Source organism: Pithys albifrons, chromosome 16, assembly GCF_047495875.1.
Source record: "Pithys albifrons albifrons isolate INPA30051 chromosome 16, PitAlb_v1, whole genome shotgun sequence".
Taxonomy (NCBI): domain Eukaryota; kingdom Metazoa; phylum Chordata; class Aves; order Passeriformes; family Thamnophilidae; genus Pithys; species Pithys albifrons.
In genome coordinates this window covers 13128037-13144690 of record NC_092473.1, presented here as the reverse complement: position 1 = coordinate 13144690, position 16654 = coordinate 13128037, and the positions used below count along the sequence as shown (strand labels likewise).

At 41.2% G+C, this 16654-nt stretch overlaps 1 protein-coding gene across 1 annotated transcript in view; it reads right to left on the bottom strand.

Moving 5' to 3' along the window:
• Positions 1–16654, bottom strand: part of SDK1 (sidekick cell adhesion molecule 1) — a 391178-nt gene that overhangs the window by 106309 nt on the left and 268215 nt on the right. Inside the window, exons 16-19 of the mRNA XM_071570864.1 lie at positions 12888–13035; positions 11899–12039; positions 8230–8411; positions 138–253 (exon numbers count right to left, since the gene is read on the bottom strand). Of these exons, the coding sequence (XP_071426965.1) occupies positions 138–253; positions 8230–8411; positions 11899–12039; positions 12888–13035 (587 nt within the window). The remainder of the gene's footprint in view (positions 1–137; positions 254–8229; positions 8412–11898; positions 12040–12887; positions 13036–16654) is intronic.

Here is a 16654-nt window from a genome sequence, read left to right as displayed (position 1 = left end):
CTGTCTCTCCTCACCTTGTACCCTTGGTTACCCTGTCTCTCCTCACCCTGTACCCTTGGTTACCCTGTCTCTTCTCACCCTGTACCCTTGGTTACCCTGTCTCTCCTCACCTTGTACCCTTGGTTACCCTGTCTCACCTTGTAGCCCTGGTTGATGCCGTTGATGAACTGCTGGGGCGGAGGCGTCCAGAGGAACCGGATGGTCGTGGAGTTCACGGCTTCGACTTGCACATTCTGGGGTGGGGCTGTGGGCACTGCTCCCAGGCAGCAGAGAGGGACCCAAAACACAGCACAGGGGAGGAGGGAGGGGGAAAAAGAGAGAAGTGAACACAGAATCCACTGATTGGCACTCAGTCACAGAGTCAAAACAGCCTCGAGAGAAGGAGGCACCTCGTGGGAAACAGCAGTGATTTGGACAGGGGGTAACTGAGTTAATTTCTCAGTCTGTACTGGAGGTTCTTTCAAGGGGAGGAGAAGGAATGATTTCTGCAGCTTATTATTGTGCAGATGAGTTTCTCAGAAAGACTCGAGGCACAGGCTGGGTAACGATGGGTGAGCACAGCACCTTCAGTTCTCCATCACTGCACAGAGAACAAACAGTTTCTGGAAGAAACTTCTTGAGTCTTTTAATACCACTCAATTCCCCAGCTCAGACAAGAAAACATGGAGTTTGCACAATTAAGGTTTTAATTGTGAATTATAATCTGGCAACAGCATCTGTTTATTATTTACTGCTGCTTAAAGAATTAGGACCAGTCACATCACATGCAATAAAGATTTTTCTTGGGAATTGGGAGATGTTCTCACTTTATCTTGATATGATATGCATTCATGTATATTGAATTGATTATATATATCCTGAGCCAATACATCCTCTAATCTACTAAAAGTTGCATAAACATTTTATGCCAAGGATTTAATTAGACAGATGTTTTCTCAATACAAAAGAGAACATGGAATATAAAGGCATCCTGTCTTCAAACAACCAAAAATAGCACTTAAATATTTTGCCACTTAATATAATGTCTCTTTCCAGGCAATTTCTTCAACTTATGGCTTTAAGATGTCATTTACATAGTTCTCAGTGGAAAGAATATTAATAGACAGGTCTACTTTTCTGAAATTATCAAGCTTATAGTAAGTTTAAGAAGAAAACTGCTACTTGAGTAAAAAAAAAAATGGACTAAGACACTTTAAATCCTATAAAATAAGTTTAATAATGCTTCAAATATATTACTATTGACAGCCATGTGCATTTGTATTCTATGAAAGAGGAACTATCCACAAGTGGTTTTGAAGCCTGGAAGGCTTTGTTCCTTCTGCTTCCAAGGGAAAATTTCTACCAAAGCCCAGCGATCTCTGCTCTGAAGAGCATCCACAATTCCCACTGAGAAACGGTGGTTTGCTCCATACTTTTCAGAAACAGGTTACAAACTTCCAAAGTTTCAAACCACTTTTGGAAGATGAGGCTTTGCATGAAGAAGAAATGAAGTTAAAAATGCAATTTTTCCCCACTGAAAGTTATTTTTGTTTGGAAGAGACGTGACAGGGCATTTTTCTTAACTGGGGTACACAGTGAGAGTGGAACCAACAGAGCTGGGCCAGTGCACACCTACCAGAGACATCCACAGTTCAGAAATGCTAACACAGAAAAATGGACAAATCCTCAAAGGTGTAGGTTGGAAATGACAAGAACAGCCACTTTCATGCCCTCTGTCACTAAAACTCCCTAAAGGCCAAACCATGGCTTGACAATTTAGTTCTGCACATTTTTTTAACCTCAGTAACTGCATATTAGTCACAACTTTCTTGCCCTAATTTAAAACTTGATGTCACAATTTATGAACTATGCATAATTATTGAGTTCTGAATCCAGAGTTTATCTGATAGTACTCTAAATTTTCATTAGAATCGAGGCCCTACTTCTTGCCATGTGTCATAATTCCTTGTGTGCTTTTGGAAGGTTATACTATTATCTGAATGACCTGTAGACATCATAAAGTTTTTGTAGTTAAGAGATTCACCAAATCATCCTGAGATACAGTCATAAATATTAAACTCACTCTACAGTCATAATGAGTTGCTTTGGCTACAGTCCCCTACTAAATGCATTTTTTTAAATTCATGTTCTCTGATGAAAATGTTTATTACAAGAGCCACAAGATATATTTGAATTTGCTTCTGTGTGCAATACTTTGTATAATTGATGGTTAACGTGCATAAAATTTTTTGAGAATCAAAGTTCTTATTTTCCTGCATATTTGCATATTCAGATATTGTAACTGCCAGAGATTTGTTACTGTGCAGAATAAAACTCTATTACAAGCCTTCATATTGGTTTGCTATCAGAAAGTCACCAGGATATCACTGATAGATTCATCCCCTCCTGTCAGAAAGGCTAAATCAGCTGAGCATCATCCTCTCCACTCATTCCTCTTTTTCCTGTAGAACTGATACATTATAACTCTATTTATGTAGAATGAGAGAATCATTTAGGTTGAAAAAGAGCATCAAGTCCAACCACTCACCCAGCACTGCCAAGCTCCACTAAACCATGGCCCCAAGTGCCACATTTACAAGGACTTTAAATCCCTCCAGGGATGGTGACTCCACCACCACCCTGGGCAGCTGGGCCAGGGCTGGACAACCCTTCCTGTGAACAAATTTTTCCTAATTTCCAATCTAAACCTCTCTGGTGCAACTTGAGGTCATTTCTCTTTGTACTGTCTCTTGTTACTTGGGAGAAGAGCCCGAGCCCCACCTGGCCACAATCTCCTGTCAGGCAGTGGCTGAGAGTGGTAATTCCCTTTAGTGAAGGAGCTCATGGATGTTGTACAATGAGCACAGTCATTTCAATGTCACATGGATTTTATTCTAATAAAATGCTGACACAATTAGACACAATCCAAACAATTGCAAACTTTTTAAGAAAAATCTGCATCAAAAAGCTCTGAGTTTTCATTTGTGACCCTCACAGTCCTCAAAAAAGCTCAGGCAAGCACTCAAGGAGAGGTTTACTACAGTTTTAGAAATGTGGATAACCAAATACATTAGTTATTTCTATTAAACAGGGAAATATTTTTTGTTCATTAGGAGGTAATTTCCTGAAACAAGAATATACTATCATAGCAGAAAAAGTACCTGGTGTAATATGAAAAATGATAAAAATTATTAACAGAAAACATAAAACCTTCAGAAGGCTGGAAATCATGATTTATGTCACAATTCCTCTTTGGACAGCTTTATTGAAAAATCAACATCTGCATCTCAATGAATGCATTTAAAGGATGGAAAGAACATGGTCCATCTGATATGCATAAGCTTAATTATACTGCAGAAGACATAATGTAATACATTTTTATATTTTTAATCAGTAAAATATTGGCATTATAATCTCAAATTTACTTCAAAGTGCCAGTATAAAATTCTGCTTTTATGTCCTGATATTAAAGACTTCCTTGGGTATCTGAACAGTTTTGCATTTAAAAAAGAAAAGAAGTATGATGGAAACTAAATCAGAACTGACCTTCTGGTCACTTCAAAACTCAAATACTTTTCCAAGATCATGGACAGTAACTTGCTGGAACTGTGACTGTCCACATGAAGGGTTTTCTAATTTAGTGGTGGATATTTATCCTCTTCTTACAAGTTTGTTGTCAGGCTGTACAGAAGCTGCCAATGTCAAACAGGTGTTTCAAGAGCAATCCTAAAGCATTTACATTCCCAGTTTTTAAACCTGTACTTCATCACGCTTGCAAGTATTCCAAAGCCATCTCACAGTGGAGCCCCATCTGGGAGTCATCTCAGAATTTCAGGTCAAATTGGTCAGACAAAATCAACCCTTACTTTCCTGCTGATAAAGTTCACACGGTTGGAAATCTACTGAGAGCTCAGCCCCCGAGACTGAGGGTTAATGTGCAGCATTCCAAGCAGAAAAGGTCATGGAAGCACTCTAGATAAAAACCATTAAAAGGGTTTCACTGACAAGATAATTGAGAGGAGAGAAGGCATTAAGGTTAAGCATGTGTACATGTAATTATTCTGTCTCTAGCTGTGTGCAAATAGCATGTAAATCTCACTGAGGTTCTGACAGCTGGACTCCTGGGCCGAAATACAGATCTGCAGCAGAGGCTTGGAGAAAAGTGCCCTGCTCCTCTGGAGCTCCTGACCTTTGCCTTTGAGGTGTCTCAATGAGGCAGGCTGGGGGAACTGCAGGTTTTAATCTGAACGAGTATTTGGGTGGCCCTTTAATGCCCAGCTCGAGGTGCTGAGCTGGACATCTCGGTGGGGATGAGGAGCATGTCACTCCTCCTGTGCAGTGTGTTCCCTCTGCTCCCACCTTGGGCTGTGCTCTGAACTGCACTGGCTGCACAGGAAAAGTGCTCTCTGTAATTCCACACATTGGAAAACTTGAATTCTGAAATTCAGCAGTGTGAGATCAGGCACTAAGTGATGAGTTTGGCTTCTTGCAGCTGGGAAATGCCTCCTGCCTTCCTTGCATGTCTCTCACACGGATGAGATTTTATTTCTTTGTTAAGAGCTGGAGGCCAAGGGCCTCACTGAGACAACTGCTAATTTCACCACCTTGTGAAATCATTTAAAAATAAAATAAAAGCAGTGGATGGCAAAGGACACCCAACAGCAGTAAAAATCCAGCCACTACAACTCCCAGGTGCTTTTACACAGGAGAAGCTGGGCCCAAACCAGCCAGGGATGCTCCCAAGACCATTGGGAATGAGCATCGTTAAGGTGCTTTTGCCAAGAAAGCCCCAGGTAAAACTAACAGAAGTATCTTTCTACTAAGATAAAACTGAATGGTTGCAGAAGACACTCCACACTCAGAGACTCCTTTTTCAAGATTATTTCCTACATAAAGGAGGAAGCTTTCAGTTAACTGGGTTTTCTCTGGCTCTTCTACCTCAGCCATATAAATTTCTCTGATTCATCTTCTACTGCCTGAGCAAGAAACCACTTTGGGTCTGGCTGAACAGACTCATCTTGCTTTTATCCTTCTCTCCACACCATCAAGACTCACTACTGTCTCTCCCAGTCTGTTATTTAGGAAGGGCCTTTTGCTCAGACTTTCCTGGCCCACTGAGGTGTTGATGCACAGTCCAGAAGGGAAAATAAACCCACACTGAACTACATGTTGAGATCTGTGAACTCTTTTTTGTCAATGCAAAGAGGCTGATGGAAGTGATGCAACCTGTAAACCTTGTAAGCCTTGCCCTGCCTAAATCTAAGGCATGGTGGGAGTTTTTCAGAGAGAGAAGCTCAGAAATATTCATGCTAGTGAGATAAAAGGACTGACCCAAAGTAAAGAATAGAAGCTGCTGGTTTCTCAAATCCACCTGAAGAAAAACATAAACGTGTCCAATAGCACAGAGCAGAAACAATGCAGTCACCACAGAAAGATGTTTGTACCTCTCACAAAGCTATTCTTACAGGCAAAGTTATTGGGAAACTTCAGTTTTACATATGGCAATGAAAAGTCCTGCAGGACACTGTTTAAATAAGTAAAAATGCCCTATGCAGAAGGCTGGCAAAAATCCCTGTGAAAAGTAACATCAAAGCAAAGAACAGCTGGAGAAACTCTGATGAAGAAAGACCTATATATACACAGCATCAAAGGATTAGGCTGAATATCACTCTGAAAAGACTTTCAAGATTTTAGAGACAGTCAACCTGTCTGACCCCAGTGCTTGGATGTTCAGTGCTTTGCCAGTAAGTCTTTCTGACATTTTATCTGACATTATGCATCAGTTTCCTACAAGTTTAGATCCCTCAGCATCTCGTGAGTTTGGCTGCATTCTGCACGTTGGTGATTTTCAAAGAGCTTTGAGTAGCTGATTAGTTTTCAGTGGCTAAAGCAATGCCAGAGGACTAATAAGGGATTAATAGACTAGCTCCTGGTATAAATCCCCAGCTTCTATGGCCAGTCAATACCCGCTATGACAAAGGTGCCAATATGCTGATGTGCTCCTGCCAATGGGCTGAGCTGCTCCCAGGGTTCATTTCCTCCCAGGGTCTGAGTGCAGGGCACACTTGATTAGTGTGAGGTGTTGCAGGTATTTTTCATCTGCAGACAGACAGGTTCTTGCCAGCAGAGCTCACATCATTTAATGCATGTCAGAGCAGAGGCAGAGCACTGGTAGGAGAGGGGGATGGATGGGAGTGTGTGTCTTTGACATTTATCTCTGCTCATATTAAAATCAGAATATGATTTACAAGGCAGTTTTGCACATGGTTTTTTTCTTACTCCTGCTGGTTTGGTTTAGGAAGGACATTCTGGAGCAAGAAACAGTCACTGGCTTTTCCCAACTCCAATAAACATAAAGGAGTAGAGTTCCAGACATATGGAGACTTGATATTAATCCAGTTTCAAATGATACTGATATCAACCAGTCTCCCTTTCCAGCTTTGAAAGTAGAAAGGCTTCAAACTGTTTTTAGAACAGGACTTATGCCTTCAGTGATTTGCACAGAAACCCAGCAAGGCATTCATTAGGACATGGCAGCATCCATGAAGTAGTTATTTACAGCTATTAGACAATACTTATATAAAATAAGTCAGAAATATCCAGTTTTTCTTCTATGTCTACTCAGCACTGGGCATTCAGGAACCACATCAAGACAAACAGGCCATTGCAGGTTGGTCTGCAGTCTAAACACCCTTCCTGATTAATATGAATGCAGGACTGACTACATCTAATTTATAACAGAGGATTTATACCCTTATAAATGACAACAGACAGCCAATCAATAAAGGATGATAATAACAGCACATAATATCCAGGGAAATTAGAGTCAATTACAGGGTTTAAGAAAAAAGAGTGTGGAGTCCAAACCTGAGCCTTAATGGATGGAAGGTTAAGGTGCTATGATAGCTTCAAATGTGCAAATAAACAAAATAATGAATTACAAGCATATTCACAAAAGGGATTCAAATTCTGTGTGCAAACCAATTCTCTGCAGAGATGGGGCCTTTAGTGGGATAGAAAACATTAATCCTGGCTGCAAGGAGAAGACTTTAAGGAAAACATTTCAAGGTCTGCTATAAATACTTCCTAGAATGAGGTTGAGTGTGTCAGGCTCCTCTAAACTACGAGACTCTACATGCCCTAAGAAAAAATATAGATAATTCTTTCTTTAATTGTTGTGGTTAATTAGTGTTGCATATGAATAATCTTTTCTTAAAGATCTTCCTACACCTCGAACTGTATCTAATCATGTTATAAAGTACTCCTAGCAACAATTAACAAACAACTATATATTCTTCACTGATTGAAAATTAACTGATGCACCATAAATCTGCAAGTTTTTAAAACAGTGTAATTGTTTTATGACCAATGAAGTAGAGCCCATGTCCTGTCCAGTGCTCAGCATCCAGCACAGCCCTGCAATTATGGGAATATATGAAAGCTTTAAGGGCCTGGTACTTAATTATCCTACAGATTTTTATACCAATCTAGAGGTGTAAACATGCCTTCCACTGGTTGTAAAAAGTAATTACATATCCTTTTGTTGATGTAATTTATACTCTTCTTAAAGCACTTAGAAAGGTGTGGAGGAGCTGTAGCATAAAAATCAGAGCTTTAAAGATCATTTTATCTTCCTCTCTGCAACAGTCTGCACCATTCCTGAAATGCTTCAGAACTCTTTCTCCACAGGCTGTATTTCTCTCCCTACAATTCTCTCACAATTTATTCCATGTTTCTAAACCAAGGTATCCTGTGATTATCAGAACTAACACAGCTGGTTTGCTCTGCCTTTGTCTCCTATATTGCATATGCAGCACATTGCATATCTTGACCATGATAAAAGCAATTCCCTGTCATGTTTTCTCTAATTCTCCTGGCAGAGTAACCTCAGCCCCTGCCTGTCACAGGTCCTATAAATCCATTCCCAGGACCCCACTCCTGTCAGCATTTCTGTTTATTACTTATGCTGCAGCTGACTCTGCCCTGCAACGTGTCATCATGAGGGTCAACAAAAATAGATAATTTTTGCATTCACTCACTGCTTTTCCTACAACAGAGATAGCAGCAGAGACTTGTGTCTGCTTAGGCATTGGAAATGTGCAGGTGTTTCCTATTCCAAGCTGTCTATCAAATATGACTAAAATGACCATTCACTTCCCAAGTTGTGAGGTGGGACTATGAGACAGCACATCTGTGGAAACTGTGCCATGAGCTGGGAACGTCCAAGAGGTACCAGAGGGATTTGCTCACCTCCCTGCAGGGTGTACTCTGTGACAGCTCTGCTGAAGGCTCCCAGCCCAGCTCCATTGTAAGATGCCACCTGGATCTCATACTGGGTCCAGATGATCAGGTCCTTCACCAGGCAGTAGTTGATCTCTGCACTGGTGATGTTCTTGTACTGGTACTCTCCGGGCAGGCCGGCCAGGCGGTACCTGCCGTGGGGAGGAAAAGGAGCCGGTTAATTAGATGGTATCAATTAATGCAAATATCCTGACTGGCAAAAGAGCTCCCTTTGTGAAGAGGCAATATGCAAAGTTTTACAGCAGAATTACACAAAGGATAATGAAAAATAATCAGAAAGAAGAGAGTAGCTTCTGATAAGACCATATCATGTTTGACTGCTATAATATTTATAATCTGATCTCACTCAGATTACAGGCTCAGGGCTAAACAAAATGGGTATTTTATCCTGTTTTATGGTTGCAGAAAAATTACAGCTTTTTAAATGTGGCTTGTCTAGTAAAAGCTATGATTTAGTACAAAAAATAGCCCAGATGTGATTTTTATCAGAGTGCTGCTGTAAATCAGCTTGAGAAATGTTTTTTTTTTTTACTTCTCCTCTGAAATCTGAAAAGGAAGAGCTCAAAGGGCTCTGACCTTCTGGAATCTCAGGCAGTGGCATCTCTGGCTTCCACCAGGATGTACCTCCCAGAATGATTAAAATAAAGATGGAATACAGTTGAGACTGAAGGGCTGGGTAAGCACTGGAATCCCAGGAGAAGGGCTGTGCCAAATACAGATGGGTGGTAAACATCCTGACAAACTTTCTGCTGAGACATGAGAAGCTGAAACACAGAATAGATTTTCTCATGTAAAAACTGTATTGCAGAAAACAGAGCCCCTTTGATGTGTCTCTTCAGGCCAAGAAACTATAGAGAAGAACTAAATTATAGAAAACAAACAAACCTTGCAAATCTGTGAGTGTGAATAATACTGTTTGTTTTCCTTCCTTTCAGAAAGTGGTACAGTGGCTGCTTACAATATGCTAATTCACAAAAAGATCAGAAAACCAGAGGCCAAATAAGGGACACAAGGCATTACTATTCCATGAAAAAGACAAATATGGAAACATTTGTATTTTTATTCACCACACAACTTTTATGCACTCTTATTTATCCTTTGCCTCACTGCAATCTATTGACACAGAACAATTTCAGTGATGTCTTACACTCAGATTTTAAATTCATCTGAGTTAAATTGGTGTGGTTTATGACTAGACAACTTCATGTATTTCAGCCATAGATTTTTGTTCTAAAGCCTTCCTATAAAGAAATCAGTTCTCAATCACTGACACCTCTATTTTCTCCTGAGGAGCTCCTTGCCTGACCGTATTTTAGCACATTTAAGATTTGTAATGCTACACTGGTGTGATTCCATTTATGAAATACAAATGGAAATAAAAAAAATAGCAGCCCTCAGATGAGTTTATTGAATGTGTTGATCTTTCTCTGCTCTATGCAACATCTCCCTTTCTCTCCCTTTTGCCTTCTGTACAGGGTTTTTGCTCCCTGGCAAGGTCAATTCTTAGTGCAACAATGCTTTGGCTCGTACCTTGCAGGCAAGGTGTGGGGTGCTCCTGTGATTTAATCTGTTATGCTGTTAGCATGGCAGAGCTCTCCATGCAATATTGGCAGTGAGAAAAAGGGCAGAGGAAGGAGGCCAGTTCAGAAATGTCATGTCTTCATGATTTTTCTCACCATGGACTTTGATGTAGACTCCATATGACTTGTGCAGTGCACCTTCACTTTTAAAAGATCAGGTGTTCCATCAGTTTAGTATCTTGCTTGTCTTGAGCTTTGGGTCTCTGGGATACAAGGTGCTTTTCATTCTGCTGCAGCCTATTGCTACAGAAATCAGTGCAGTAAGACTTTTCCTCAGTGCATATTGCTGTGACCACACAATTCCACCTGGAAGAACTGCCTGGTTTATTACCTGGGACAGTTGTGCTTTTACGTGATAATCTTAAATTCCTGTTGAATAAATGGTTTCTCTGCTCTGTAGTCAAGACAAAGCATGTAGACATCAAAAATGTTCACAGTTTGAGCATAATGAATATGATCACTATTAAAATGGAAAGAGATGTTACAGCGAGGACAGGGATCAATTACACTGATGGATGATGTAGAAAATACTAAAGTTAAATATTATTGAAAATGCTGTATGGAAAAAACAGCAGAGATTGCCAGAAGTAGGAGGCTGTGGGATTGCTTTTTAAAGGCCTGAATGCTGAGACTGGGAAAGATTCATTGGGAACACCTGAAGAACTGATCCTACCATTGAGGAGACCATTTGTGCCCTGTGCAAATGGGTACCCAAGGCTCAGGACAAGGTTCTGTCTCTAGGCAGAAATTAAAACACCTTTCCCCACCTGGCACTCATGGCTGGCACAGCTTTCTGAGTCCAGCTCTGAAAACTTGTCAAACAGGCACTTGCACCTCAGCACCCTCAATGGGTCTGTGCAGGTGACAGGGAGATTAACAGACTTCAGCTCTGCCTGCAGAGAGGAGCAACTTTCCAGCACAATTTTGGGAGCTCCCCAACACTCTTTAACATCACAAAAGCCTTTTCATCCATGCCAGCAAAAGTAGGAGCACAGCATGAACAGGATGTTGGCATTTAAACTGGAGCATTTAGTTATCTTTTACAGTTCTGGAGGACACTGTATTAAAAATGTCAGCAGCCTGCCCACAGGAGGCTGCAACCACCTCTTGGAAATATGTCAGTGGCTGGGAGGTTCCCACAAACACTCTGATTTGGAGAATGCCTTCCTCAGAGGTGTGGCCCTAGCTGGCTGCTGCCACTACAGGGTATGTAGGATGCCAAATGAGCAGTAAACTGGAGTTGAATTGAGTAGGAGTGAATACTGAGTCCCAAAAAATTACAGAAGGGAAATATTCTGCAAAGTCTCTCAGTGTTGCAACGCCCTTTCCAACACAATGAATCTTGTGCAAGCAGAAAGCCTGGATGTGTTCAGGATTCCCAGTCACCTGCCTGAATGTGTTTCTCATTAATAAATAGCAATGGGGCTGAAAGAATCTTACTCAACTGGCTGATTTTCAAACCCAAATGAAGGTCTGCCATGAAGCATCTGACCTGTCATTACCTCTCTCTACTTTGTTTGGCACAAAACTGAAGTTTATTGATTCTTTTGTTGCTCCTCCATAGGGCAGGAGCCCTGTTGTGTCTTTGATAAATTTAATTAACCTTTTGAGCAGGAAGCTGAGATTGTAATAAGCAAATATACATCTGCATAGGCTGCCCTGTACTGGCTTCCCATGTGAACATTTCCAGTATTGGTGCTTCAATTCCCTTTGAATATGGAAAAAAGCTTTCTGGATGTTGTGAGTCTCCCCAAGGAGCTGGTCCACTCAGGCTGTGCATTTGGAGCAGCTAAGGGAGCTCCCAGCTCACCGACTCTCTAGTACAGACAGACCAGAATTTCAGTGCCTGTGCCCTTGTGACACCTTTCTCATATTTAACAAATCAGGGCAGCCACAGCATTTGCAAATAATAACTAATGCATTTAATGAGACAAATTTTTAGAGATGGTTTTTACTGCACTCTTAAGTCACAGTATTTGAATTCCCTCATGCACACATGGACCTGTCTCTGGATTTTCCAGCTTAGGGAAGCACTCACCTTAGGATGTACCCATGAAGAACTCCATTGTGCTCACTCTCAGGAGGAGGCTGCCACTGGACCATGATAGACTGATTGGTTCGCCCACTGGCCACGATGTTTTTTGGTGGGGCACTGGGGGGCTCCTCAGGTAACATCAACCTGAGTACAAAAGAATGTGATGGACATGAGTTTTAAAATAAATCATAAATAGCACTCCTACAACCTGTATCCACTTGCAGTGAACCAGTTTCTTTTCTCACAGTCTGATGACTAGAAAGAAATATAATGCTGATCAAACTTCTGAAGACATGCATGAAATAGTTACAACAAATCAACATAATAGGAAATCAGTTAAGCAAGCAACAAGACAGACAGCTGAGGTAACCCTGTTCTCTCTGAATCACCCAGGCTGCTACAACTCTTTAAAAAGATTACAAGCCTGAATGAGTAAGAGCTCAGGTCCAGTGTCTGTGACTCCCTCCAAATTGTTTCTTTCAGCTCTTTCAATATTTTTCATATCAAACTCCTACATTTTGAAAAAGCCATTTAGAGTTCAGCTGTTCTGCAATTCAAGCTCATGGCAGGCTTTGGTTCACAGAGGAGAGGGGTGCATTTGAAACCAAGGCTGATGAAGCCATCCTTCTCTGTCGCCTCTGGGTGAGTTCCAGCAGTGACATTGTGATGACAGGGTGGATGCTGCACTCCTGCCCGGGCTAACTGCTGGGGCTTAGCACAAGAGCAAAAGTGATTTCCAAGATTCTGCTCAACTGATGCCCTGGAAGCATGAGGACATCTCTCCCATCATGTGCTGATCTCCTGCATGACCTCCCTGCCATCATCACCAATCAACTGCTGGCTGCAGAGTGCTCCCCAGAGCCCTGGGTGATGCCAACTGCCCCATTCCCCAGTTACAGAGCAAAAGAGAACTTGATTTGATTCTTTCATTCACAACCAGCTCTCCCAAGGTTACTGTACCTTTAGCACACAGATATTGATTGTTACTGTACCTGCTGGTCTCAGTGCTGTACTGGCCCTTTCCCACCTGGTTGACTGCACACACCCTGAACTGGTAGGTCCGGGCTGGGGTGAGTCCACTCACAGTGACACTGGTCATCTTCGGGTCCAGGTTTGAGAGGTGAACCTTCCAGGGAGAATCTGTTGGAATAATTAGCATGTGAAAAAAAGTTAAAATATAGAAGTGCTTGTCAAAAGCCCTGAAGAAGTGAGAAAACGCCTCTGACTGCTCAAAGCTCTTTGTGCTTGTTTTCCTCAGAGGAACTTTGGGAAGAAGTTTCTTTTCAGCAGAAGAAACCTTCCTGTCAGCCCACACGGTTATGCAGATTGCACATTTGTCTACTGGAAAGTGATGCTGCACATGTCATGGCATAATAAATAAAAACTATATTCATTAACATTTTAATAAAAGAGGAAACAAGCATGCTAAAGACAGATGGGCTGTGCATTTCCCAACCCATCTGTTTGGCAGGCCATCACACCACCACACCCATGAGTGGCTCTGGTGGAAGGACTCGAATGGAATTCGCAGGCGCTTTGGAATATCTTCCTCCCCAGCTTGCAAGCAGGTGTAGAAGCGTGACTCTCTCTGCCAAATCAGCCTTTTGCTGTAAGACCTGAGAAAGCTTCTGCTGAAGATTTTCCATGTCTGGTTTTTTTTTTCTAGTGATAGAATTCAGCATTAATTGTCCTAGGAAGATTCCCCGGTAGAAACAGCCCTGGCAGTGCTATAAACCCCTCCTTGTCAGCTCCATACCAAGCTCTTCTGATGCCCAAATTACATTTTCAAGTTTTCAAAGAGGTCAGAAATTAAACATGTTGAAAATGAAATATTCTGACTTCTTTTCTCCATAGCCTGGTGTCACAAATTCTCCCTGAAGTCATGACTGAAATAGTCAGGGAGAGGTGACATTTGGTCTGTGTTGCAACAGTACAGCAATGGAATCAGCCAATTTAAAGATTTGTTCAGTTTTTAAATAATACCAGCTGTTTTCATGCTCCCTGCTCAAAATTACTAACACTTCTGGAAATTGCTGAGGAGCTAGCTGTGGATTTTGGCACTGTTATCTGTGCATGTTGCTCATCAGAAGTGCATCGTGGCTCCTGGCAGGTCACCTCAACGTCTGCCTGAAAATGAAGATGAGATGTCCCACATGTGGAAGGCTGCTAAAATTCACACCAAGACAGAAACCACTAATTTAGCGCTTTTCTGGCAGACTCCTTAGCAAGTTTAAGTCCTCTAGGGTGTGATGCCATTTGGGCTATAAACACTACATCTTCAAGTTACTCCAAATGTATTTATTCCAGAAATGGCTTTGCCAGAACAAAGTCTTTTTTAGCAGGAAAACTGACACAGCAGAATACTGGGAATGCTGGAGAGGGACATTTGCACAGCAGTCAAGTTCTATCCTTGCCAGTTGTTGATTTACCAACAGTCACTTTGGCTGCGAGATCTTGATGCCAATTTATCTTAGCTGAACACTGAATTTCTTTTAGAAAATGCTTAGAGGAACACACCTGTGCTGTCTAGAAAAGCATTGCTTGGGAGCTTTTTGCACCCTAGTTCCTTCTGAATTTTCTCAAGCTTCCCTTAAGAGTTCACAAACAACCTTGTTACAGCCAGAGCGCACAATAACAAATCTAGGTAAGCTGAAGTTAAGGTATGGCTGACCTAGTACATTGCCTGAAGCAGCTTCCTGAGGAAAATGGAAGAGCAGACACCAAGAGGAGACTGAAATACCCTTGTATGAGCTACTTGGGCAGTGGTCCGTTTCCTGGAGCATTCCATTTGTTTACTGCTACTGTAAACACCACCTGAGAGTGCTTAACCCAAGCAGCTCAATGTAGTGAGCAGTTTGATTCAACAACAGGCCCTATTAATCTCCTCAGCACCTTGGGGCTTTGCTCTGTTTGTATGCTGCATCTGTAGAATACTTTATTAATTCTTTTCCCTCTCCTGGTGGAAGATAAAAGATCTGGCAGGAAGAGAGATTAAAGGGAAAACTAATATAAACGAAGCCTATTCATCTCCTGGGCGCTCTGGTTCCTACAGGAGGGTGGGTGGGAGCATTTGCTCACTCACCCAGCAGTGCAGACACTGAGTGTGCACAGGATCTTTAAAATTTAAATGTCAAGTCTTTCTTTTTTGACAATCAATAAACACTGATCTCCCTCTTCAAACACACGGAATTGTGCAGGAGCTCATTTTCCTGTAGAGACCAACAGTTCTGACACTGGAAACATGCCACAAAAATTTCCAGCACCAACTCTGCTCTCCTCCAGGGATGGCTGTCACCCACCTGTCCCAGGAAGCCTGGAGAAGCTCCATGGTGACAAAAACTTGCCAGGTCAAACTATTAAATAAGGCTCTGTTAGAGTGAACAGGCTGTGCTAATCCTTCATTTAACTTAAGCTGCCCAGGACACGCTCTGGGCTCTGCTTGCTCTTGCCCTGTAATTGCTACTGTCGGAACAGCTTCCATGTTTAGCTGTCCATTGTCTTATGGATATTGGGTAATTTGAATTAACTCTGACTGCCTCTCCAAGTTCATTTATTGGAAATGAAGAATCCCACAGGCTGCTCTCTGGTTTACAATGTCATTTTGGGGTTTTAGAAATTACTTCTGCTCTGGCGAGAATTTTTGGATGCACTTTGTGGTATGTTCAATAACTCTGATTGTTTTTGCCAAGAGGCATTTCTTCTGTATTTCCCTCTCTACCTAACAGTTCATGCATTAATTGCAAATTCCTCAGAAATCATTTCTAATTTGATATTACAGATTAGGTCTGTTGCAGAAAGCTGATTTTTGCAGCTTTGGAGTGTGTTTCCACCTCCTTCCTTTTCCAGGGAGTTTTGCATAGATGGTAATATTGGAATTTGAGGTACTGCTGGAGTTCACTAAATTCATCTTTCAAACCTTTATAACAAAATGATATTGCAAAAAATTCCACTAAAATCGCCTTTTGTTTGGTAGGATTTAAACAAGGTCCACCAATGGCCTGAGAAGTATCTTTTAATACCATCATATACAGATCTGAGTCTCAGTAGTAAGAAACTACACAGTTGTACTCTGATTTTTGCAAAGATTTATCAATGATTTCAATTTTTGCAATTTGAATATTCCTACCAAATTCAGGATGACAACTCATAGGCTTTAAGTTAAGCATGTACAGATGCTTTTCATGGGAGCTTTTATTATCTCATTGGCACAACGTGATGAATCTGAATTATATCATTACATCACACAGCACAGATATCCCAGAATACAATAAAACAAAAATGGGCTTTTATCTTAATTGTACTCAGCAGAATTCTTTAAGTCTTAATTCATTTCTCCAGTTAAAAGCCTATTCAGAATATTTTTTGATTAATTCCTTAAGTTTAAACCTCTTTGGAATACAATAAGCATATCCCCTTCTAACTCCATGAAGATACTTCATTGGAATTCCTGGGTCTATCGCAACGGGGGCTAAACAGGTCATGAAACATCCAAAATTATATTAGTGCAAATGACAGCAATGCATGGTACTATTTATTTGAAAATCCTATTTCAAATCAAGGTTCACATTCTTGGCTCTGTGTGGGCAGGAATACTTAATGACTGTGTTTCTCTGGAACTGTGTTTTTCAAATTAGATTATAAATTTGCCCCCAAATGTTTAAGGCCGTATGTCTCAAGTCACCCACAGACAGAGTCTACTGTGAATACTTGTAATTTGAGAATTATTGCATTGTGCCAAATACATTCATTTTAAAAATTA